The sequence below is a fragment of the Castanea sativa genome, chromosome 3 (genome assembly GCF_040712315.1).
Source record: "Castanea sativa cultivar Marrone di Chiusa Pesio chromosome 3, ASM4071231v1".
Lineage (NCBI taxonomy): Eukaryota > Viridiplantae > Streptophyta > Magnoliopsida > Fagales > Fagaceae > Castanea > Castanea sativa.
In genome coordinates, this window is record NC_134015.1 from 18,926,297 (window position 1) to 18,952,955 (window position 26,659).

The 26,659-nt window shown below is 36.2% G+C and overlaps 1 protein-coding gene across 14 annotated transcripts in view; it reads left to right on the forward strand.

Moving 5' to 3' along the window:
* The first annotated feature begins 703 nt into the window (after positions 1–703).
* Positions 704–26,659, forward strand: part of LOC142628052 (uncharacterized) — a 38,299-nt gene continuing 12,343 nt past the window's right edge. For 8 of the 14 annotated variants that reach the window (XR_012842978.1, XR_012842975.1, XR_012842976.1 and 5 more), the window contains exons 1-17: positions 704–1,019; positions 1,444–1,531; positions 8,133–8,241; positions 8,417–8,515; positions 9,057–9,099; positions 10,474–10,551; positions 10,665–10,760; positions 10,945–11,181; positions 11,577–11,760; positions 15,938–16,049; positions 16,134–16,220; positions 16,455–16,593; positions 16,904–17,000; positions 17,085–17,147; positions 17,351–17,460; positions 24,335–24,439; positions 26,015–26,088. Coding sequence is in view for 6 of the 14 variants with exons in the window: in XM_075801999.1 (XP_075658114.1) it covers positions 909–1,019; positions 1,444–1,531; positions 8,133–8,241; positions 8,417–8,515; positions 9,057–9,099; positions 10,474–10,551; positions 10,665–10,760; positions 10,945–11,181; positions 11,577–11,760; positions 15,938–16,049; positions 16,134–16,220; positions 16,455–16,593; positions 16,904–17,000; positions 17,085–17,147; positions 17,351–17,460; positions 24,335–24,439; positions 26,015–26,088 (1,832 nt within the window). In the remaining 8 variants the exon portion in view is untranslated. Of the gene's footprint in view, positions 1,020–1,443; positions 1,532–8,132; positions 8,242–8,416; positions 8,516–8,784; positions 8,875–9,056; positions 9,100–10,473; positions 10,552–10,664; positions 10,761–10,944; positions 11,182–11,576; positions 11,761–15,937; positions 16,050–16,133; positions 16,221–16,454; positions 16,594–16,903; positions 17,001–17,084; positions 17,148–17,350; positions 17,461–24,334; positions 24,440–26,014; positions 26,089–26,659 lie in introns of those variants that run through there. The other 6 variants (XR_012842981.1, XM_075802000.1, XM_075802001.1 and 3 more) reach the window with 6 other exon arrangements.

A 26,659-nucleotide genomic window follows, 5' to 3' on the forward strand; every position in this document is an offset into this window, starting at 1 on the left:
TGCACACACACACACACATATTTTGTCAATTACTCATTTTGAGAAAATATTAATTTTAAACCAATGTAAGTGTTAATTTGTTTACCCTAGAGTCTATTTATTTGGCTTACAAGATACAATTTTTAAAATATCATTATTTTTCTTGATACAACTTATTCAAATCTCCAATTCAAAAAAAAAAAAAAACCTCATCCAAATCTATGAGCTATACTTTTCAAAATATGCCTACTAGGCCAAAAAAATTTAAAAGATTATAAGAAATAAAATTTTTTCATGATAAAATTAGGTACTATGCCTTAGATACAGATACAGTAAATTAGATTTTCTTAATTAAATTTAAATATTTAGTTTTATTGACTTCTTCTAAAAAAAAAAAGTAGTTGTATTGACTATTTTTATTTTGAGGTGAGCAATATCCTTTCTAAATACAATTAAATCCAAAATATTCAAGTATTTGAATTTAATTAAAAATACCCAATGTATCCCATCTAGGGAGTGTATTTAAGTTTTATTCTTAATTTTGAGATTACCTTTTTGGGTTTTATAAGTTTTGCATTTCATTTGGGTTTGCGCGTATTTGTTTTTTCAAGAAAGTAAAATGTAGGAGGGTAGTTGGGTAAATACACCCATGCATTCTCCTGAAAACACCACAAACAATCATCCTATATAAGTCCCTCCACACTTGTTTTCACTTCTCTCTCTCAGATTTCTTCTTTCAATAAAAAAAAAAAACACTTCAAAACCAATAAAAATCAGTCTTTTTTTCCATACCCATATGCTTTAACACACACAAAGAAAAACCAAAAAAAAAAAAAATCAAAGTTTTGGAAATCCAATCATACCCAACATACTACTGATCATCCTCTATCTATAGTACTACTCTATTCACAATCTTCTGGGGGTTCAAGATGCAAGGATTTCCAGAGAGAGGTGGGCCTGGGCCGGGACCCGGGCCCAATGATTTGGCCCATCTTCAGGCCACCATGCACACCATTGAACTCGCCTGCGCTTCCATTCAGGTCCTCCCCCCATTAATCCATCTCTTTGTTGCTTTGCTTCAATTCCATTCTGCCAAACAAGGGTTAATTCTTTGTGGGTTTCTCTGTTTCTTGGAAAAATGTTAAGTGTGTAACTGTGTTATGTGTTTGTTGTTATTGTTATTATTTTGTTTTGTTTTTTTGTTAAACAGTAATTTTTACAACAATTTCACAACAAATTCATTTTAAGTGGCAAAGTTGCTATCGGTGGGTAAAAAGTGATATTCATGGTAGGCCCATTTTAGAACCGGTAACAAATTACCCACAGGGATTTGTTATGAAAATGTTGTGCACGTAGCATTTCTTTTATAAATGTGAATCATTTTCATTTCATTTCTTTTAGTGATGCAAAGGCATGTACACGGTACACAATCACTAACTCATATTAGTTACCTTGTTTATATAGATGCATATCAATCCAGCAGCAGCCGAGGCAACGATATTGTCGCTATGCCAGTCTCCTCAGCCATATAAGGCATGCCAATTTATTCTTGGTAAGTTAATGTCATGGATGTTTCGATATATGCTCAACAAAATGTTTATTTTCCTATCAAGTGGTTATGTAAATTAGTGTTGGTGGGAGTGTTATGAGGACTTAATAACAAATGCATTATAAATTAGTTATGTAAATTAGTGTTGGTTGGGGCGTGAGGCGCACTTAACAACAAATGCCTCGTGGAGCTTAGGTGCACACACGGCCTGATTGAAGTAGTGTGCAATACTTTTTTAATTTTATTTGAAATTTGGTAAATTAGAAAAAAAGATTATTAATGGACAATATTGCAATCAAATGATAAACTAATCATATAAAAATTAAACATGGTATCTAATATATAATTCTCTTATCCTCTGGAAAATATGCATGACTATGATATTTAATAGTCATGATTAGAATAAGTGTGTGATTGGCATCGACTTATTTAGTTTTTTGCTGAAAGTGAGCTAAAGTATACTTGTACTTTGAAAATGTAAGGTTTTAAAAAGCTATACATCTGCAAAAAAAGGCTAAAAGCTACAAGCAAAAGCTCTACACAAACAGAAGCTAAGTACATCATGGAATTAAAATATACCCAAAAGGAAAAATATAAAAAAGCACTACAATGGTAAGTGGTATTTTATATGCCTAAAATAGGCAATGCAATGCAATCCTAAAGTATGTAATTATTATCCACATTAAGCATAAGACCTTCATCATTGTCATTGCAAGATTTGTAACCCTCATCTATTTAATCTAAATTAATAGCTGGAGCTCCTAAAGAGTATGTTGTGACTAGGACTTCAACTTTTTGCACCCATCGTGATCTCCCCCTTGATTTCATGTTGAGTCTTTCTTCTTCAACTCCAGCAGCTCTAGCAACATTACCCTATGTCAAGTAATCATCATCAAACACAAAATCCATCTTCAGCGTGTTCATTGGGTTCTTCTTCTTCCCCTTCTTCTATTGTCATTGTCAGCCACTCATTGCTGTCATCTACATGTTTCAAAGAAATAAGACAGTGTGGTCCCTTTTATTTTATTTTTTTTCTCTATTCTTTTGGAATTTGTATTGTGTGATATTCATTTATTGTCCCAGTCAACCGCTCATTGCCATTATATACAATCTTGGCACCCCTAAAAATAAGAGGTGGGCCCTTAAAAATGTGCTGGGCCAATGCACCCAGTCCCTACCCCAAAGGCCCAATGTACTCCATATTTTTATTTTTTATGTTTATGAATTATGAGTTCAATTTATAAACGTATAACACATGGAATTATGGAAATGTTTTTTCATTTGCTTAAATTTTCAATTGTTTATCAATGTTTGATTCAGACTTAAAATGATAAATTGAAAATTATGCTTAAAGAAATTGCCAATTATATGTATAATAGATTGATATTGCTTGAAGGAATAAGGGGCATTTAAAAAAAAAAAAAAGAATTAAGAGTGGGTGCTGTTGTATGTGTCGTTGTAGTGGGAGACCGTGGAGCATCTTTTGTTAGATTGTAATGTTGAGTTCAAGCTGTGTTTGTTTTTCGCACCTTTGGACTTCTGTGGGTGCTGCCTGGAATGGTCAATGGTCTTTTTTTTTGGATGGTGGAATTGGTTAGGCAAGCATTATTCACATATTTGGAATATGGTTCTGTTATGTTTGATGTGGACACTATGGTGGGAATGTAACTGTTGTACATTTAGATTGTTGCGTGATTGGTCCTGGGTGTGGGGTTTTACTAATTGTAATTCCATTCCTGAGTTTTTAGAATCATTGTCCTCCTGTAAATGACATCTCATAATTCTCTCGACTCCTTTGTGTATATTTCCATGTACATGAAGTAACCTCGTTCAATAAAATGATTATTACCTATATAAAAAAAATTGGTAATAGACTTTTTTTTTATGTTCACTATAATTTAGGAAGATGATAGATACTTTTTTTATATGGTATTTTATGATTTTTTTACTTACTCTTTTATTATAAAATTAAGATTTTATCGTACTTCCCTTTTTCTCTTCAATAAATTTATTCATAAAAAAAAATTTGGAACACAGATTTTTTGACCAATAATGAAATATTTCATTGACCAAAAAAGATTTGGAATACACACACCTTCCCTTTATGGATCTCACTCAAAAATCCTGCCTAGGGTGGTGTTAGATCATTGCCTATTATTGATTGAAGCACGATGGATGCAAAGGGGTAGAAGTGCATTCAAATTTGAAAACATGTTGATTATGTTTTGTATTTTAACTGTCAAGTTCTCTATTCTGATTAATGTACCCCATCTGATTTCTTTGGGAGCTCTAGGGGAGTTCACCAAGGTGATCCTCTCTCCCCGTTTTTGTTTGATATTTTTATGGAGACTTTGAGTCGTATGTGGATGTGGCTGCCACAGCGGGTTAGTTCTCGGGCTTCTCAGTTGGTAATTCGGTTGGTTCTTTATTGATGGTGTCTCATCTCTTGTTTGTGGATGACACTCTTATCTTTTGTGATGTGGATCCTAGGCAAATTGCAGTTTTGCGTGGGATCCTCTCCAAGTCTGAGGAGGTGTCAGGGTTAAAAATTAATTTGGGGAAGTCGGAATTAGTACCAATTGGGGATGTGCATAATATGCAGGATTTAGTGGGCATGTTGGGTTGTAGGCAATCTTCACTTCCTCTGAAATATTTGGGTCTTCCCTTGGGTGCCACTTTTAAAGAGAGGACAGTATGAAATCCTATTTTGGAGGAGGTGGAGCACAGATTAGCTGGATGGAAGAGATTGTATCTATCCAAGGGGGGTAAGCTAACTCTTATAAAAAGTACTCTCTCTAGTTTGCCTACGTATCTCCTCTCTCTTCTCCCTATTCCAGCGAAGGTGGCTAATCGCATGGAGAAATAACAAAGAGATTTTCTTTGGAGTGGTATTAGTGACGATCCAAAAAGACCTCTAGTGAAATAGTCTAAGCTTTGTAAGCCAGTGCAGTATGGCGGGTTAGGTATTCGGTGTTTGAGAAGGTTTAATTTTGCGTTGTTAGGCAAATGGTTGTGGAGATATGGAACGGAGAGGGGTGCCCTTTGGAGGATATAGAGGTGAAATATGGGAATGAATGGGGTGGTTGGTGCATGAAACTTGTGACAAGGGTAGGGTGTATGGTGTTAGTCTGTGGAAATTTATTAGAAGCAATTGGTTGAACTTTTCTAAATTCCTTTGATATGATGTGGGAGATGGTACTTGTGTGAAGTTTTGGGAGGATGTGTGGTGTGAGGATTGTTTTCTTAAGGAGGCTTTTCCAAAATTTTATTGCATTAGTTAGGCACAAGATTTTGCCATTGCGGAGGTCATGTAGTTCTCTAAGAGGTGACTACTTTGGGATATACAGTATTGTTTTCCCGTGCACGATTGGGAATTAGAATCCTTGACTTTGTTTATGGATTTGGACTATTCCATGAATGTGCGGGGTATTGGATCTGACAAAGTTTGTTGGAAGCTAGCTATGAGTAGAGGCTTTGAGATGCGAGGTTATTATCATTTTCTTTACCCTACTTTTGTCATATCTTTTCCTTAGAAAATGGTGTGGCTATCGAAGGTTCCTCCTAGAGTAGCTTTCTTTTCTTGGTTTGTCTCTTTACGTAAGATTCTTACTATATATAATCTTCGAAATAGGCATATTCTAGTTCTTGATTGGTGCTATATGTGTAAGAGTCGTGGGGAATCGGTAGATCATCTTCTTCATCATTGCCTTATAGCTTATGAGTTGTGGACTATGATCTTGTGTTTGTTTGGTATTTATTGGACTATGCCGCATAGGGTTATTGAGCTATTAGCTTCATGGCAAGGAAAGTTTAGTTGGCATTGAAATATAGCTATTTGGAGGTTTGTACCGCACTGTTTGATGTGGTGTATTTGGAGAGAACGAAATGCTAGATGCTTTAAAGGCTGTGAACGGTCTATTCTCTAGCTTAAGGCTTTTTTCTTTTAAACTCTCCTTGAATGGAGTTTAGTGTTGCCAACATATTCATGTTATTCCTTCCTGGCTTTTTTCCTTTTTAATAAAAGTTTTTTTGTTATCTATCCAAAAAAAAAAAAAAAAATTTGAAAACATGTGGTTGAGAGAGAGGAGGGTTTTGTGGATAAAGTTCATTAGTGGTGGAATGGGTATTTATTCTCTAGGACCCTTGGTTATGTATTAGCTTGAAAATTAAATGCATTGAAAGAAAATTTGAAGCAATGTAACAAACAGGAGTTTGGGGATATTGATTTTAAGAAAAAGAGCTTGTTGATCAACCCTTTCATTTGGCTTTCCCAAGGTTGTATGGTATTGCCTTTGATAAGGGGGTTTCTGTAGAAGCTTCTTTGTCTAGGCAGGGGGCGGAGGAGAGAAGAATTTGGGATGTTCGTTTTATTAGAGAATTTGAGGATTGGGAGATGGATGAAGGGCTGCATTTCCTTCGTTTATTGGGAGCTAATACTCCTCCAATGGATGTTGGAGACCGGATGAGATGGAAGTTAAAGCCTAATGGGGAATTTGACGTCCGGTCATTCTATAACAAATTAAGGGATTCTCCCTCAATTGTCTTTCCTTGGAAAGCTATATGGAGAGCAAAGACCCCTAGATGAGTTTCTTTCTTTGTTTGGTGTGCAGCTTGGAATAAGATCCTAATGGGTGATAACTTGAGATTGAGGAGATTGGATTTTGTGGATTGGTGCATTATGTGCCGTCACTGTGGAGAGATGGTAGACCACTTACTGCTTTATTGTGAGTTGGCTTATTGGTTATGGAGCTTTGCCTTTAGAACTTTTGGATTGTCTTGGGTTAATCCTAGATCGATTCCTGATGCGCTTTTTGGCTGGTGGAATTGGTTGGGGAAGCACTCGTCTTAGATTTGGAATTTAGTTCCGTTCGGCATCCTATGGTGTGTTTGGAAGGAGCGGAATCGGCAAACTTTTGAGGATTTGGATAGCACTGGTGATCAGTTGCTTGCTTCTTTTAGTGATACTCTTTTTGATTGGTTTGGGGCTTAGAGACTCACGACTAGTGACTCTCTCCCTTCTTTTCTTAGCTCACTTTCTCTTTTGTAATCCTCTTGTTTTTTCATGGTTTGTTCTATGTTCTTCATGCATAGAGTAGCCTTTCGTATATATATTATTCTTACTTATCAAAAAAAAAAAAAAAGAGCTTGTTGAGTGAGCCTGAGGTTGATTGAATGAGAAAAAAAGAACAAGATAAACCCTAGGCAATCACACTGAGGAAGGAGAATACAATCATGCCTAGGAAGGAAAAGGCAATCATTCACTCAAACTTATTAATAAAAAAATAAAATATAAAAGGTTAGTAGAAACCTTTATATAAGTTGTTCCTAGTCCACTCATCAAAAGAAAAAAGTATAAGTTGTTCCTAGTCTGTCTCTAACAAAGACAAGGATTCCCAAACAAAAAGGAAAGAGAAGTACTAAACTAAGTACCAAAAGAGTGAAAAGAACAGAAAAGGATTCCAAAATTTGAAATAAGACGGATGGTCCTCTGGTACAGCCCATTCTAGAACATTTGGAAATTACCACATTACCTTGTCTTAAGTAAAACTTAATTAAAACTCAACTAACAGCAATGTAGCCAAGAAAAAGAACAAAATAAGAATGTATTTAGCTTAGACCAGCTAAGAAATGCCCCAAGAGACTCTCCATCATCCGAAAAATCTCACATTAATGCTTGAGCGCTAGAACCAGCCTTTCCTTGTGTCTTAGAAGTCTTCATAGGGGGCTACCTTTGATGTTTCTCATCAAGAGAAATCAGTAGGGTATGTACACCTGCTAAGAGCAAGGGTTTTGAGGTAAGCAATTACTATTAGGCTTTGTTGGGTGTATGTACTCAATCCTTCCCTCCCTTGGAGAAGTATTTGGAAGCAAAAGGTTCCTTCCAGAGTTGCAATTTTTGTTTGGACTACAGCTTTATGAATGATCTTGACTATTGATAATTTACGTAAGAAGAAGGTGTTGATTCTAGATTGGTGTTATATGTGCAAAAGTAAGGGAGAATCGGTAGACCATCTTTTACTATATTGTCCTATTGTTTATGAGTTGTGGTCTATGGTGTTCACCTTGTTTGGTATCCACTGGGCGATGCCAAAGATTGTAGTTGAGCTCCTTGCTTGTTGTTAAGGAAATTTTGGTCACCATCGTAATGGTGTTATTTGGATGGCTGTCCCCATTATTTGATGTGGTGCATTTGGCGGGAGAGAAACAATCGGTGTTTTGAAGATTCTAAAAGGACTATAGCTGATTTAAAACTTTTCTTCTTTAAAACTCTATCGGATTGGATGTCTATCATAGGAAGTCATTCTATTTCTTCAGTCTATGATTTGATGGATGCTTGTAATTTATGTATTTGATTATGTTGGTCCCTAGCAGTATACTTCCTGTACACTCAGGTGACTCATTATTAAGTTCTTAAATAAAATTTCCTTTACTTTGAAAAAAAGAGAAAAGAAAAAAGAGAAATCAATAGGGTATGCTTCAATGGTTTGATTCTTATAATATGCAAAACCTTTGTTTGCCGCGCAACTTGCTTTAATAACAGTTTTTTTGACAAATTAGGTTATAGTGCCCATCTTTCCTGCTGATAGTTGTTTTGTCTATCCAGAGAATTCTCAGGTGCCTGATGCTAGGTTTCAAGCTGCTGCAGCAATTCGTGATGCAGCTATCAGGGAATGGGGTTTCCTCACAGCTGATGACAGGAGAAGCTTGCTTAGGTTGACTTACATGCTGTTATTTTTATTATCCTTGTAGCATTTCTCATCACTACCGATAACATTATTTCTTTCTAACAGACCTTAGTCATTCTTCTAGTGATGGCTATGTTAATTAGTTTTGTTGCAACATCGAACTTCCTTTATCATCCACTAAATAAGTATATTTTGCTTGCAGTTTTTGTCTCTCCTTTGTTATGCAACATGCTAGTTCAAAGGAGGGCTTTGTCCTGGCAAAGGTTTCTTCTGTGGCTGCTCAATTGATGAAAAGGGGCTGGTAAGTTGTGCATGATCTAATATGTAACCTACTAACAGAGCCTGTAAAACAAGTGTATGGCCTTCCTTTTCTTTTTGTTCTACTTTTTGCTAGGAGGCATATGAATGCAGTCCTTGTTGGCAGCAGGTCCATCTTATCTTATGATATTGCCACCTTATGTTACATGGATGTTGACCATTTCCCTAACCCTAAATATGTGACATGAGTTTCCATTCTTCATGTAATGCTCTATTATTTATTTTGTGTTTGATGAAAATGGTCTGATCCAGGCCTAGTTTCTGCTTTCTATGTGGATCACAAGCAAATTTGTGAGACCTATTGCCATCTGGATTGAGTTTGATGAAAATGCTTTGTACTGGTACTTAAATTATTCAAGTGCATAAATGCAAATTTTACCAGCCTTTGTTGCATTTTTGTATTTCATTATACCTGGGAGTAACATTGAATTTACAATTGCTTTGATTTCCTGCTTAGTGTCTTATGAGAACAAAATGTTGCTTTTAAATTCACCGTATATATATATTTTTTGTATTTTGTGTAGGCTTGATACTACAACTGTGGAGAAGGAGGCTTTTTTTAACCAGGTATAAATAATTAAATATACATAAATACGTGCATATGTGTGTGTGCGTGTTGTGATACACTATGAATGGATAGGTTGTGCAAGAGATTGATAAAACACACCAAGAATTTTCCTTGTCTTATTTTGGATTGATTCCAAGAGACCTTGAAGAATGCACCTTAAGCAATGGTAAAAAGAGCACTTCTTGAAACTATGAAAATGGACCAAAATATAAAATTTTTAAACAACAATTTCTCCTGTTTATAGAATGAAGAGTACATGATATGTAGTGGGAGGATATAGACATCCTGCCTAGTAGAACATTCTGGGTTATTTTGAACCCAGAATGTACTAAGATTAGAAGGATCCAATATAGTATTTATTGTCTTTATTGGGTTAGAAGCAAAATTTGTCTAAATCCAATGCTCATTTGTAGAGGTCTGTTACTACCTTGGACCTGCACTCGCTGCTTTCTTGTCCATATTTCACATGACAACTCGCAAACATGAATGTGCCACTTTTGTAGCCAATTTCCAAAGCTATTAAACCTTATGAATTTGGTTCTAGGGAGGTAAAAGTATCATGCCAAAATCTATTTGTCCTTGTGTCAAGAATCGTGATCTAGAAGATAATCTCACATTTCCAAGTGTTACACAGATTGACTTCATAGTTGTTCTAGTCTGGAACTCATCAAAATCAGATTCAAAAGCAAAATTAATTTCTTTTTTTTTGATAAATAACGTAAGAATATTATTAATAATAATAAAGAAAATGCCAAGACGAGTACATTGGGGATGTACTATGGGTACAAAAATCAAGAAACAAAAGAACAACGGTCAAGAAAAATAAAAAAGGAAGAACAAGAAAAATGAGAAAAAACCACACTCCATTCAAAGAGTGTGTGTAAGAAAAAAGACTTAATCTCCAGCAAAGATCGTTCACAGCCCTCAAAACTTCTAGCATTCCTTTCTCGCCAAATGCACCAAATCAAGCAGTGAGGTACTAATCTCCAAACATCAATGTGACGATGTCGCGCAAACTTTCCTTGCCAAGCCTCAAACACCTCAATAACAGTACAAGGCATAACCCACTGAATGCCAAACAAACAGAAAACCAAAGACCACAACTCCCAAGCTATGGTGCAAAATAAATTTCAGTAGATGAATGTTATCTCTTCTGTTGACCAAGCCATCTCTCTATTTTCTCAGGTTCTCCATGTTGAGCAAAAAAAAATTATCTGTTTATTACTCTTTTCCTTTACAAGAATAATGCATTTTATTTTAACTAAACATAAAAAAATGACCACACAAGCGCAGCATCTAGCCTTGAAGTTTTGACACATAGGTTGGGTAATTTACCTTCAATGTTTTTCTTGTCACGTCTAACACTTTGACAGCTACAGGTAAACCAGGCTGTTCTTGGCATTCATGGTCTAGATGTGCAGTTCACTGGAGTTAATTTTCTGGAATCTTTGGTATATTTCACTTTCATAGATTATCACGTTTTATAATACTAACTTTTGACAGGTTTTTGCTTCAGCTTTTATCATTTTACAAGATTTAAGACTAAGCATATCTTTCTCTTCAGGTATCTGAATTTTCTCCCTCTACTTCAAGTGCCATGGGCCTTCCGAGGGAGTTTCATGAGCAATGCTGGCGGTCATTAGAGATTGACTATTTGAAGGTTCTTTCAGTTTCTGTTTTGTGTCCTTTTTAAAAATATTTTTAAAAAAAAGCATTTTTCCTACTATACGGTATTTTTCCTTCCAGAATGAGCTGTTGTTATCACATGGACTGCTTTAATAGGTCTCTTTTTTTTCCCCCTTTCTGACATTCATTGTCATTGTTTTGATACTATTTAATGATAGATGTTCTACTGTTGGGCTCGAGATGCTGCTTTAAGTGTCACTAATAGGATAGTGGAATCCAAATCTGAAGTACCTGAGGTTAAAGTTTGTAATGCTGCATTGCGTCTCATGCTTCAGATCCTGAACTGGGATTTCCATTTAAATAACAATAGCACGAAAACCAGTATAAATGTTTTCTCTGCTGGAGCTAGGCTTGATATTGATTCATCTAAGCGATCTGAGTGTACCTTAGTGCAGGTAATGATCTGTGTGTGTGTGTGTGTGTGTGTGTGTGTGTGTAAGATTGATCTGAAACTAAATGTGCTGATTGAAAGCATTTATAATTGATAGATAAGTTCCTTAACATTTATTTACAAAAAAAAGAAGAAGGTTTTATTTTGTTGTTGTTTTTGTTTTCCAACAAAACATCTTACTTATCAAAAAAGGAAAAAGAAAAAACAGAAGGGGTTTATACTTGGATCAAAAAGCCAATCTTAACAATTTAATAATATAGTCTACATCAATGCCATGTTGTCCATTATTTTCATTTTATGTTCTGTACAAACCTCTTGCTAGATCACATAATAATTTAAAACTCCTTATGTTATTAGTCATTTACATTTTTTGGGTTTCTCTTTTTATGCTGCTTGTAGCCTGGTCCTGCTTGGCGTGATGTTTTGATTTCAAGTGGCCATATTGGGTGGCTTGTGAACTTATATGCGGCACTTAGGCAAAAATTTTCACGTGAAGGTTACTGGCTTGACTGCCCTATTGCAGTCTCTGCTCGAAAGCTAATTGTGCAATTCTGCTCATTAACAGGAACTATTTTTCTTTCTGGTACAAGTGTTCCTGCCTATCCACATGTCCTTTTTTTTACTTACAACTAAGAGCTTGTAGTTGATGCAGATCTAATGCCCTTGTATAAATAATGTTTTTATGCTTTCATCTGTCATTTGTTGAATAATCTCTGTATAAATGTTCTCTAGAATTTTATAAATACTAATAGGTGTCTCTTACTGTCATATGTATGAATTTATAGTTAAATTACAGTAATTTTAAATGAATTCTAGTTTAACGAACTCATTTATAATTGTTATGATATTTCCCTTTCAGCTTTCCTTCTTAATATGAGCAACTTTGTTACCAAGAAATTAAAACTGTCTTTCTTTGGATTTATTTATTTATTTATAAATATATAATTGTTTACTAACTACCAAATATATTCTTGATAAACTACATAAGCTTCATATCTGATGTGAGATGATCAAAATAAAACTTTTTATTATTGTTATTTTTTTTAATGGAAAAAGATAAACTTTATTTTGCTAAGCTAAAAAAGTCTCAAAGTATGAATTTCCCTCATGAGGTGTCATGTTGTTACTTTAGTAGTTAAATCACCTCACCGGTGATGTGTCAGGATTCGAAGGGTTTACTCCTAGTAAAAATATAGGTTAAATTTAAAGTTTTAAAGAGAAATATAGTGTGTTAATTATGACAGGAATGTTGACATCTGTAAAATGTAGAATTTCTATAGAGATTGAGTGCAATTTTTGAACAAGATTAAAGCCTTTAAAGATGACTCATTAAGATCGAAAGACATCTTTGGGGACTTAGGGATTTGAAAGGGTAGGGTGCCAGATGAGGTTTGGAAGTTGGGTGCCAAGGAAGCTTTTACCTATAAAAAAAAAAAGCAAAGGAAGGGAGTTCATGTTTATCTCAAGATGATGGTGTAGAAGGAACTCAAATTTGACTTGGTAATCTGCTTTCTAATAGAGAGACTTGTTAGCAAAAATTGAAGGTGCTCTAGCTCGTAGTGGATGGTAACAACATGAAATTTCCATTAGTTTAGGTCCCTTAGGAGTTATCATGAAGGAGCATATTTTATCAGGGATTTAAAACTTCATGGTGCTCTGTTTTTTTTTGAAGGAGAGATAAGTGAAGAAAGAGATAATTTGGTTTAGTGAACATCTTTATGTAGAGATGTTTGATTGGCGACCTAGAGTGGATGGTTTTTTAATTTATTGTAGTAGAGGGTAGGAGGTGTTCATAGAGGCCCTTAAGATAAAGGTTGTGATTAGGGCTGTTGGAGGATAAGGTCCTATATCTGTTTACTATGGTTTTGTACCAAACTTGTTAAGGATGATGAAGGAAGATACAATTTGTGTGTGTCTTATTTTTTAGGAGTTCTGTATTTACCTTTCATTTAAAAAGTGTGTGAATGCTTCTTTTGCTATTCTTGTGCCAAAGGAAGTGGGAAATTAGCGTTCTTGACTTAAAAAGATTTTTGGCTTATTAGTTTGGTACGTTGATGCAGGACAAACTAATCCAACTACATAAGAAACCCAATCCAATAAGATATGCTGTCCGCAACATAGGTACTGCATATGAACTTTTGGCTAAGAATTGGCTAACCATTTGAAGAGGTGTTAGGTAAATTGGCATTGAATTCTTATAGTGTCTTTGTTGAGGGATTGAAAGATTGCACTCTATTGTGTAGCCAATGAGTGTTCTTTACTAGTAAGATCCAATTAAAAACACTTGGAGTGATTTAGAAACTGGATGTAAAAAAGGCCAACAACAAAGAAAATTGGGACACTGTAATTTGTGTTAGAGTGGTTTGGTTTTGTGGATAAATGGAACAAACGGATATAGACTTGCAATGCAACAGTCAGATTCTCCATTCTGGTCATTGTAGTTCTTCTTTTTAGCTTCTTCAAAGTTCTAGAGGTTTGCTGCTAACAGATGCAGTTTCTTCTCCTCTTCATTTTTGCCAAGGAAGTACTTTTTTTTTTTTTTGGATAGGTGATCAAAGTTTTATAGAAAAAAGAGTGTATCATGTCCGTGATGGTGAACACTCTGTACTTAAAACAATTACATGTAACTCAAGAAGAGAAATTGACAGAAAGTAGAAAATCAGAAATAGAAATACATTGTGTGACACCCCAAATTCCAGACCATTGAAATAGAGTCCCAACAAGCATAGACTTCAACAAAGCTACAGGTCTATCCGTATCTTCAAAAATACGGGTATTACGTTCCCACCAGATTAACCACAGTAGACAACCTTGAACCATATTCCAAATGGTTGATAAATGTTCTCCAAACCAATTCCTCCATCCATAAAGAAGAAAGGTAATTGTCTTAGGCATCACCCATTGGATTCTAAACATCAAAAAGACTTCACACCATAGAGCATGAGCATACTTACAATGGAGTAGAAGATGATTCACAGATTCCTTAGCACAACAACTCAAGCAACACTGATTAACCAGGGACTGACCTCTTTTAACAGGATTATCAATGCTAAGAATACTATCCCGAGCTGCTGTCCATAAAAAGAAAGACACCCTTTTAGGTACCTTTATACCCCAAATGAAGCCAAGGAGGTACTTAAAAGGATAACATGAGCAGTTGAGGGTGGGCATCTTCTCGGTTTTCAGTATTGCGTGGGGATAGAGAAATGATGGATATCTCCTACCAGTTCTTAATGATACCATTTTCTGCACTTGATTCTGACCAATGTATCTGGGCAAGTAGAATAAGACACAGCAGCAATCAATCCAGTAAATAAGCCCCCACAATTCTTTGGTGGACAAGTAACAGCCAATAAAACCCCAAAACAGCCTTCAAAATACTCAGTCCAATATACGATCAATTTTGATTAAAATACCTAAAAATTTGTGCAAAATACCAGGGAAATAAGATCATCTCCAAAACAATACGACTTTCAGAAGTCTCTCCATCCAGAAAACCCTAAAATTCCTTAAAAAGTAGCCAAAGATCATGCTAATAGCAACAAAGGTTTCATTTAAAGCAGTGATGAGGTTCTTCTTCTGTTCATGGTGAAGCCTAAGCTTTGAGGGCATCCGGCAGCAACAGAAGGATGAAAGAAATGTGGAAACTGTTGGATCTTCACTATAGAATTTCTCTTCACTCTCAAACACTGAGGTGGCTTTCTCTCAACACAATATAGTCAGCTCTCACGCAAGGCAATACCCATAGCAGTCTTTTCTTCCAAAGAAACCCTACAATTTGGTCAGTGTAACGCACATTTGTCAATATGCCACACCTGTTTACTAAGACCATCAGAAATTATTGATGCACGCATTCCATTATGCGAAAAAGAATTCCCCCATGGCACACCCAGAATATTAGGCCAGAAGTTGCAGTGGAGAAGAACCGAATTTTCCAAAGTATTCACTAAAGAACAAATTCAAACTAATCGGGTCACATTAAACATGGTTGCAACTTGCAATGCCACCTCCATGCAAGCCTTAGCTATTAAGACAATGTTGGCCATCCTTCTGAGTTCTACCCCTGGCACAAAGATCACTGCCCAACCACTACTGAACGGTACCTTGGCTCTCCCAACTGAGCAAATGCAGCATTTGGTTGAGGAGCCTTGAGATGAGGGAAAAGAGAGAGAAGTGGTGGCACCTAATATAGATGCTAGGTCAGACAGGAAGTTGTGTTTCCAGTGGCAGATGGGTAAGGTGTAAGAACCTGCCCAGGTGAGGGGAGCTGGTGGAAGTGGTTTCTAATACTCTGTAGGCTGAGGAACAGAAGGAATAATTGGCAGGAATTGAGTAATAGAACCATTGACAGCGGTGAACTTCTGGGGATAAATTTAAGCTGGTTTTTAGATCGTTTTATGGTTGGAAGACTGCTTTTGGAAGAATCCCTACTTTTTTAGATTTTCCAGATCTTATATATTTTCAGGTTGTAACTTCTAGGTGGCTATTTTGTCTCTTCCTGTGCATTCACGTTGTGTGATGGTCAATCATATAGGCTGAGCGGCTGAGGAAAACTTTCAGTTTAAAATTAAAAAATTTGCCAAATTTTCTGGATTCTTTGATATGAATATTCAACACTTAATTGACTAATTATCTGATCTTGGCAAGTGAAGTTTATGTTTCAGTAACAAAAAATCTATTTTGCTTCTGTCTTTCATCAGATAGGAACCCTTGATTAGGAAAAACATATGTTTTAGTGAGTATGCTGTTCATTGATGTAGATAATGGGCAAATGCATGAACATCATTTGCTACAGCTGCTTTCTGGGATAATTGAATGGATTGATCCACCTGAAGCTGTTGCAAAAGCAATTGGATGTGGAAAAAGTGAAAGGTCAGATATCCTATTTTTATCCATATATATGCACACATTTGTAACTTTCCAACGAACTCTCATATTCGTTCTGGTTTTGATCAGTGAAATGCTTGATGGTTGCCGTGCATTGTTGTCTATTGCAAATGTAACAACTCCCTTTGCGTTTGACCAGCTCTTAATGTCCATAAGGTTAGTCACAGAGTATTCTATTATTGCAGTTCTTAGTTCTTTACTTATCAATTTTTTATTTATATTTTTTTGTAAGTAATAAAATTTGGTGATGAAGAGGAAATACTTTATGTACACAGGGAGTATAAATGAGGAATCACTTATCATTCTTGTAGGGGCTATTCATATGATGGAGTATACATCTTTGAAGATGTATTATCTTGTCTTATCTGAACTTTTTGCTTTGATGTTCAGGCCTTTTGGCACTCTTACCCTATTATCCACCTTGATGTGTGAGGTTGTTAAAGTCCTTATGTCTACTTACCCTGAAGAGGAGACATGGAGCTGGGAGGCACGTGATATCTTGTTAGATACCTGGACTGCTCTTCTTGTGGTATGTATTTAATGCACTATAATAAGCATCTATAACTATTGCACTTTTAGCATATTTTATCTTGTTATCATATGTGTGCAACAAGGACATTGTTTTCATATTTAATAGTTAGTCAATTGCTACCTGTTTTGAAAGATGATGAGAGTGTTCTATGCCATGGTAGTTTCATTGATGATTCTAGCTTACTAGCATTATTACTGATGAAAGCATTTTATATTTATGATATATCACATGACTGTTGTGATGCGTTTAGTTTGTAAGCTGTTTGACATTGCCTTAGAACTAAGAATTCTTTGTGATTTGTCTTCAGCCATTGGATAGTACCGGTGGGAATGCAATGCTTCCTCCTGAAGGGATAAATGCCGCTGGCAATCTCTTTGCCTTGATTGTAGAGTCTGAGCTAAAAGGTAGTTCTGATGCTTTTTTGTTTTGCAATCAATTTCTTTGGGCATTTTATCTGGTCATGAATATGAATGTTATATGTGATATAGCAGCTGCTTCTTCAGCCTTGACGGATGATGTTGATGGTGACTACCTTCAATCTTCAATCTCTGGTATGGGAAAAAGATAAATCTTCTGTATTCTTGGGTTTTGTTAGTTCTCATTATTGATTCAGTTGTTAATGACAGTACCAGGTTTCAGTCAGTGTTGAATGATGAGGACACATTATTTAAGTACTTATTTTTGTTTAAGAATCATCTTTATCCTTCATTTTTGGCTTTAGTTCACTTTACAAACTAGTATATGGTCCTTGCAGCCATGGATGAAAGATTAAGTTCTTATGCTCTTATTGCGAGAGCAGCAATTCATGTCGCAATTCCTTTGCTCACGAGGCTGTTTTCTGAACGCTTTGCACGGCTTAATCAGGTGGTTTTTATCTTCATATTTGAGGGATTTCTTTGTTGTGAACAAATATTTACTGCTCATCATAACGATTTAAATAGTAAGGGTTATTATTTCCTGCAAAGATCATGTTTTCTGACAGATTATGATTTACATTAGTTGTACCCTATCTAAGCTTGCATTATGTGATAATTATTATATTTTGTATAGAAAACAGGCCTTAAATAGTAGCCAAATATAGGAAATTGAACCGAGGTTCATATTGTCACTTCTGTTGTGGATTGCGGTATCATATGAAAAATTTGACTTTTGTTCTTGAAAAGTTTTTATTACCTAATTTTCTGATATGACATCGAGCCGCTTAGGCAAAAAGTTCTTTATTTGTACATTTTATTCTCTTCCAATGTAGTTTATGTCACTCTTTAAAATGCCCATTCATAGTGCTAATAGATTGGAGAATCTCCAAAGAGATTTAGTACGGGGATGTTAGGAAATTCCATTTAACAGATTGGGAGACTGTTTGTTCTCCTTTGAAGGAGGGAGGATTGGGGATTTGTATGTTGAGAAATTTCAATCAAGCCTTGTTAGGGAAATGGTTGTGGAGGTTTGGGGTTGAAAAATTTATATTTGGAGGCATAATTTATACGTACTAAATGTGGAGAATCATGGGGTGCGGAGGTTAGGGGTTCACATGGGGCAAGTCTTTGGAAATCTATTCGAGGAGGTTCGATTAGTCAGGGGACAGTTTGCCAGTTCCATTTTGGTATGATTTTTGGTGTAGCTTGTCTTAAAGATGTATTTTCGTATTTATTTCTAATTGCAGATAAGAACACATAATAGCTTCTTATCTGAGTGATGGGCGAAGTTGGAACTCTCAGTTTAGCTGGTCAATCCAAGATTGGGAATTGGAATTTGTGGATTCCTTATTTGATTTATTGTATTTTAATCTTGTTAAATTACCGATTGTCCCAAAAGTTTAAGCTATTAGGAAATGATGAATTTAATTATTTAACTATAATTTTAATACTTTTTTTTTTTGATAAGTAAGAATGATATATATACGAAAGACTACTCTATGCAAGAAAAACATAGAGCAAACCCAGATAATACAAGAAGAAGAAGAAGAAGAAGAAAACAGAGAGAAACAAAAGAGAAAACCAAACAACAAAGAAATTACAAGAGAAAAAGGGAGCAAAGAAAAGAAGGGAGGGAATCACTAGACGTGAGTCCTCACACCCGAGATCAATCAAAAAGAGTTCCACTAAAAGAAGCAAGCAACTGATCACTGGAGCTATCTAAATCCTCAAAAGTCCTCCGATTCCGTTCCTTCCAAATACACCATAGGATGCACAACGGGACTAAGTTCCAGATTTGAGACGAATGCTTCCCCCCCATCCAATTCCACCATCCAAAAAGCAAGTTTGAGATTGATCTAGGAATAACCCAAGACAAACCAAAAGTTATAAAAACAAAGCTCCATAACCGATAAGCCATCTCACAATGAAGAAGTAAGTGGTCTACCGTCTCTCTACAATGACGGCACATAATGCACCAATCCACAAAATCCAATATCCTCAATCTCAAATCATCTCTCGTTAGGATCTTATTCCAAGCTACACACCAAACAAAAAAAAAACTCGCCTAGGGGCCTTTACTCTCCAAATAGCTTTCCAAGGAAAGACAGTTGAGGGAGAATCCCTTAATTTGTTATAATACGACCGGATGTCAAAAACCCCATGAGGTTTCAATTTCTATCTCATCCGGTCTCCAACATCCATAGGAGGGGTAATGACACCCAGTATACGAAGAAACTGCAGCCCTTCATACATCTCCCAATCATTAAAAAATCTACTAAAACGAACATTCCAAGATCTTCTCTCCTCCGCCCCCTACCTAGGCAAAGAAGCTTCAACAGAAACCTCCTTATTAATGGCAATACCATTCAACCTTGGAAATACCAATTGAAAAGGTTGATCCCCATACCACCCATCCTGCCAAAACCTCACTCTAATTCCCCAACCCAACAACAAACTGACAATTTTTGCTGAAATCCTTCCATCCCATGCGAATACTTCTCCACAAACCACACCCATGAACTCCCCTACCCAGCTTTGAGGTCCATCCCCCCCATTCTTCCCCATATTTAGAAGCTACCACCCTCCTCCTTAACCGATCCTCTTCCTTCCCAAACTGCCACAACCATTTCCCCAATAATGCCTTATTAAAGGCTATGAAGCATGGGTGCGTTTTGGGATTCGGATGCGGGTGCTGGACTCGGCAATTTTTGAAAAAGTAGGGTGCGGGTGCGGCGATTAAAAAATTATTAAAAATATTTTTATTTATATTTTTAATATATTGCTAAACACACTTTTTTCACATTATATAAATATATACCAAATTTAAGAGCAATAGTAAATAATAACTAGAATACAGAGAATGGGAGAGAGCCTAGCTGAAGAGTGAAGGCAGAGAGTGGGGGAGAGGCACAAGAAAAATGAAGAGGGAGAGGACTGGGTCTTGGTTTTTTTCCAAACGGTGCGTTTGCACCTTTTTTTTTTTTTTTGGCCAAGTTAAACAGTTATGCACCTGTTTTTTTTTTTTTGAATTTCGGCCGGTATCGGTTTGCGCCGATACGAACCGATTCGGGCCGAATTGGCGTGAATTGGCCCGATTTTGCGCGCGTTGGCCCGAATCGGCGCGATGATTTTTTTTAATGCCCGACGCGGCATGGACGCGCAGGCAGCGACGTCGCTTGCGCATCCCCGCGTCGGACGCGGATGCGGCGGCCCAAACGCCGCACTCGTGCTTCCTAGATTAAAGGTAGTGAGTTTCCTTATCCCCAAGCCACCTTTGGCTATAGGCGCATAAACCTTATCCCATCCTACCAAATGAATCTTGCTATCACCCCATAGGACACCCTTTGCAACTTTTTCAATTTTATTAGCCACATGAGTAGGAATTGTGAATAACGATAGAAAGTAAGTCGGGAGATTAGATAGCGTACTCTTGAGTAACATTAATCGACCCCCCTTAGACAGGTACAACTTCTTCCACACAGCTAATTTTCGCTCAATTTTTTCCAAAATTAGATTCCAAATTGAAGGGGAATTATGAGAAGCCCCCAACGGCATGTAAATATACAACATAGGCAAAGTTCCAATTCTGCAGCCCAAAATATCAGCTAGAGCATGCGCATCAACAACCTCCCCTATTGGAACCAGTTCACTCTTATGCACATTGACCTTCAAACCTGTTGCCGGCTGAAAACTAAGTAACAACAACCGAATATGAAGAATTTGCTCCACATCTGCATCACAAAAAAAGATAGTATTGTCTGCAAATAATAGATGTGAAACACGTTCCCCTCCAGCCCTCCTACCCTTAAGATTAAAACCACGGATCAAGCCAGCTCGCTCCACTCTTCTCAACATCCTACTAAACACCTCCATCATGATCATAAATAGCATAGGAGATAGTGGATCTCCTTGTCTTAAACCCCTTGAACTACCAAAGAAATCAGCTGGAGACTCATTAATCAAAACAGAAAATTGAATTGTGGATATGCAAGTACGGATCCACTTACACCACTTTTTTTTTTGATAGGTAATAAGAATATTATTAAAACAAACTGAAAACAAATGAGAGCCAATACAAGGTGTTCTTGATGGTGCACACAAGGAGAAGCAACAAACAAACAAATAATAACAAAGAACAAGAAAAAACTTAAAGTGTAAAACTAAGAGAAGAAATAAACTCGACAATAGTGGAGCAATCCGAGAAGCCCCAACACCTAGACCAATCAAATAAAGTCTTTTGGCATAGAGCTTGTAATTGAACCAAGGATTTCTCGGTATCCTCAAAAGAGCACCGATTTCTTTCCTTTCAAACAATCCACATCAAACAACTAGGAACCATATTCCATATGTCTGAATTAAATTTTCCCAGCCAAAAACTCCAATAATACATTAAGCTTTCCACATTGCCTAGCATGACCCATTGTGTCCCAAAGATCTAAAACATATAAACCCACAGAGAATGAGCAATCAGACAATGGAGGAGAAGATGATCCACAGTTTCCTCATTCCGATGGCACATACAACACCTATTCGCCAAAATGCGCCCCTTAAGCTTAAGATTATCCAATGTAAGGATCTGCTCATGAACCGCTATCCACACAAATAATGCCACCCTCCTAGGGATCTTAGCTTTCCAAACACCCTTCCACGGAAAGTTGGAGGTAGCTGCACCCCTAATGATATTGTAATAGGACCAGGTATCAAACTTGCCATTCCCTTTGAGACACCAATGAGAAGAGTCACTCCTGCCACCCCTAGGGATCCAGGATTGAATGAACTCAAGGAAAGAGAAGGCAGCCCCTAATTCCCCTTCATGAAAATCCCTATGAAATCTCAAATTCCATATTCTATCGTTACCACCCTCCTGGTAGCATAAAACATCAGAAATGCAAGCTTCCTTGTCATTAGAACACACATACAACTGAGGATAGAGCATTTTAAGCGAGTTATCTCCAACCCACTTATCATGCCAAAAGAGAATACGAGTGCCATCCTCCACCACTAGGGCCACATGGTTGGAGAAACTCTCCCACCCATCATGAATACCACGCCACGGACCACATCCGTGGGCCCTTCTTCATATTTTAGTAGTCCACCCCCCTTGACCCTCACCATATTTAGATGCAATAACCCTCCAAAGGTGAGTGCCTTCCCGCCCAAACCTCCATAACCATTTCCCTAACAAGGTTTTATTAAAATGCACTAACTTCCTGATCCCCAAACCACCCAAATCTATGGGTAAACACACCTTCTCCCAAGCCACCAATGGATATTTAATACACTCCTCTGAAGATCCCCATAAAAACTTCCTTTGAATACACTCCAATTTATCAGCCACAGCAACAGGAATGACAAATAATGATAGATAGTACGTAGGAAGGCTAGAAAGAGTGCTCTTCACCAGGGTAAGTCTACCCCCCTTTGATAAGTAAAGATGCTTCCAACCTGAGAGTTTCTTACACCACTTCACTCCAAAGCCCATCATATTCAGCAAATACAGCAAAGCCTCCCAATTCACATGATCGTAAGCTTTCTCCATATCAAGCTTACAAATGACTCCAGGAACCTAACGCTTCCCTCGGCTATCCAGACACTCATTCGCAATAAGAACCGAGTCAATGATTTGTCTCCCACCCACAAAGCTATTCTGATTCTCAAAAATCAACTGATCTCAAACCACTCTCAAGCGATTTGCCAAGACCTTAGCCAAGATTTTATACACTCCCCACCAAACTAATAGGTCGAAAATCTCTAATATTAGAAGCATAATTCTTTTTGGGAATTAATGCAATGAAGGTAGCATTAAGGGATTTTTTGAACTTGCAATGTTGGAAAAACTCTTCAAAAACCGCTAAGACATCTTTCTCCACTACCCTCCAACAATGATGATAGAATGCCATAGTAAACCCTTCCGGACTTGGAGCTTTGTCCCATTCCAAGTCACTTACAACTTGAAGAATCTCCTCTCTCTCAAACTTCCTTTCAAGCCAAGCCCTCTCCATATTCTCAATATGATCAAATTCCAAACCCTCCACAAAAGGCTTCCACTCCTCAGTCTCCTTGTACAAATTTTTATAAAATTGTACAACTTGATTAGTTACCTCGGAGACCTCCTCAAAAACCACCCCATCCACCTCCAAGGTCCTTAGATGATTAAACCTTCTATGGGAGTTAGCTAATTTGTGAAAAAACTTGGTGTTATTATCCACTTCCTTGATACATAACATCCTAGAATTTTGTCTCCAGGAAATTTCTTCCAAGGAAAGAAGATGCTCCACCTGGGACCTCAACTCAGCCCTATGACATTTCTCCCCATCGGAGAGACCAAAATCCCCTTCCTTAGCGTCTAATGTTATCAACTCCTCCAGTAATTGCTTCTTTTGACTCACCCTTAATAAGTAGGACCTAACATTTGGGATTTTTAACATTTTAAATGGGAGGTAGAGTGAAGAAAATGATCGAACTCAAGATCTCTTACTCTGATACCATAGTAATCACTAATACCATGTTAGATTATCGATTGTTGCAACAACTTAGGTTGTTAGGAAATGGTAAATTGAATCATGTAACCATAATTCTAACAAATCTCCCTTCAAGACAACTTGGGAAGGTCAAATATCTTGGAGACCTTAAAAGGCAGGAAAATTCAAAGTCGCTCAAACTACAATGCATTGAGGGGTCCTACTGGGATTATTTTTCCTTGGAGAACTATATGGAGTGTAAAGGTGCCTGAAAGGTGTTTTATTTGCATGGACAGCAGCAACGTTGGGAAAAATTTTAATGGTGGGTTCGGAAGAAATATTTGATTATTAATTGGTATTGTATGCACAAGAACAGTGGGGGAGGAATCAATTGAGCACCTTATTCTTCACTACGGGTGGTGAGGGATATTTGATCATTCTTGTTGTTTTCTATGTGGGATATCATGGGTTATGTTAAAAATGGTGATTCAGTTGTTAGGTTGTTGGAAAGGGAGCTTTCATTGTCTTAGATATTCGCAAATTTCGACTACTGTTCCTTGTGTGTATTGTGGAAAATTTGGCGTGAGAGAAATAGCAGAACATTCAATTTTAAATGCCCAAACCATGTCATAAAGCAGTCCATGTTAAGAATGTATGACTGGTCAATTAATCTGGGCAATCTTCCCTAATGTACTCTTTTAGAATTTCTAAACAATTTATACTTGAGGGTGTAATTTCTTACCGAGTGGTTTGATACATATTTCATGTACATTTATTGTCCTCTCTGAATGAAATTGATTTACTTATAAAAAAATTTGTAGACTTTTTGCTCATCTCTCAAGCTATCCACTTCATTTGTAGGGCAGGGGCATTATTGATCCAACAGAAACTTTGGAAGAAGTTTATTCACTTTTACTGATTGCTGGGCATGTACTTGCTGATGAAGGGGAGGGAGAAACACCCCTGGTAACTGGTTAATCTCTGCTTATTTCTAAACTTTTCTGTTGCCAATAGTCCAATATGGAATTTTCTGATTACTTTGTCCATTCACAAGTTTTTCTGTTAGCGCATGCAGTTTATTTTGCATATATTACAAGAAAGTACTGCTTTATTAGTCAGATGTAATATGATTTATTGTGCTGAAAAATGCTGGTTGCTCTATAGATAAATAGTTTGTGAACTACCATTAACAGATAACTAGCCGAAATCCTGTGTGATGTGCAGTGCATTTTGATAGATTTTGTAAGAAATTATTTATGTCCCATTGATTTCATGAATATTAGTCACAATTAATCTATGAGGTTTTCTACTAAAATTAAATTTAAATTAAATACATTGGAGGAAAATTCCTCTAATTCATGCAACCAAGAAATGTCACCCGATCACATAGTTCACATTGTCACTTACAAACCTGTTGGTTCCTAGGTATCTTTCTTGTATGATTTATGATTTATATATCAATTAGCCATAAAAACTTCTAGAATTTCATGATACAACAACAGAAAAAATAATGTCGTAGTGATGCAATAATATCACAATTTAATCTCCAAATTTTAATTGAACTAAAAGCAGCCAAAAACAATTACCAAGTATATGCATCATAAGGAAAACCAAAAATATTAATTGGCACATAATATGAAAAAAAAAAGCCTAAATACATTACAATGCTACATAAGTAAAAATGTATACATAAAATCTAAACAAAATATTTAAGACGTAATATTTTGAAAATTAATATACCTCTCACAAAGAAAACCAAAGATATTGTGAGAAAAATTATGAAAGTTTAATTTTTAAGTCTAATGGAAATGGGGATTTATATTGGACAAATGTGGAGGCAAATAATATTTACCTAATTCATTGAATCTGACAGTTAGTCTTGTGCAGAAAATTGAAAAGTTTTCTTAATTCCTACATTTCTCATGACTTTTTAGATCCAATCATATCTATTCAAAGCAATAAGTTATAAATGTATACAAATATTTGCCTTTTCCCATAAAAAAAAATACATTGAAATAAATGCATTTGCCATTACTTAATAGTTTGACATAAATGCTAAATATAGATAAGGTGGAAGCCTAAATGAAAAGAATGTCATACAATGTGCCACTTGGCAGAACCTCATGCTTTCCCACCTGAGGTCTCTGCTTTTATATATATATATATATATATATATATATATATATATATTGATTTGTGGTCAATTGCTGTAATTTCATGCATTAAAGCCCCTCACCTGATATTGTTGATTTTAAATCTGAATTGTTGATGGAATTTTATGTCTAATATGTTATAGCTGCACTTTTTGGGAAATTATCTACTCTGTAAAGGCAGAAGTTCTGTTTTAGCATAATTGTTTCATTATGTTTTGGTTTTATTTTTTTTTATGTACTGCCTTTTTTCAAATATCAGCATGTCGGTTTGTCTTAGGTGCAATTCAAGCATACTTTTTGTTATGGGCCATGTGGCATTTTTGTATCTAAAATCAGTTGATTTGTGATAACAAATTCTAATTTATTGCTTATGCTACATTATATTCAGGTTCCATATGCTATTCAAACCTACTTTACTGACAACATGGGAGCAGATGAACATCCTGTCATTGTACTTTCTAGGCAAGTATTTTGTTTTCTTTCTATGACTGCACTAGTGGACTTGTTTATTCTGACTAGCTGTAAAGTTCAATATAGCTTGCAACTTCTCGTTGTTCTTGATATCACACAATCAGAAGATAAAAATAACTTAAAAATAAAAGAGAAAACAAAATAATTAGCTTGCTTGCCTAATCCTGATTCATATAGAAGATTTACAAGTTACATTTGTTCATGAATAAGAAGAGAGATAAGAAAAGGGGGAGCTGTTTTCTATATCCAATATTCACCTCACCCTAATCCATTCCACATATAGAAGATCTAAAAAAAAATCACAAAGATTATTCTGATATTGACAGCTGGAGGGGACACCTGACCTTCTAACCATTCTTTCGGAGGAAAAAAATTCCATTTGAACCAGAGTACATTGGAGGAAAGAGGCATTATATAGAAATCTCTTGGCATGTTTTAATTGTCAAGATGGATGTGGGTGCATTTGAATTTTTTACATGTTTTTGAAATTTGGCCATCAAAAGGTCCTTTGGATATGTATTATAACGTGATTACCAGTAAGCTTTCATTGCAAACCTATTAT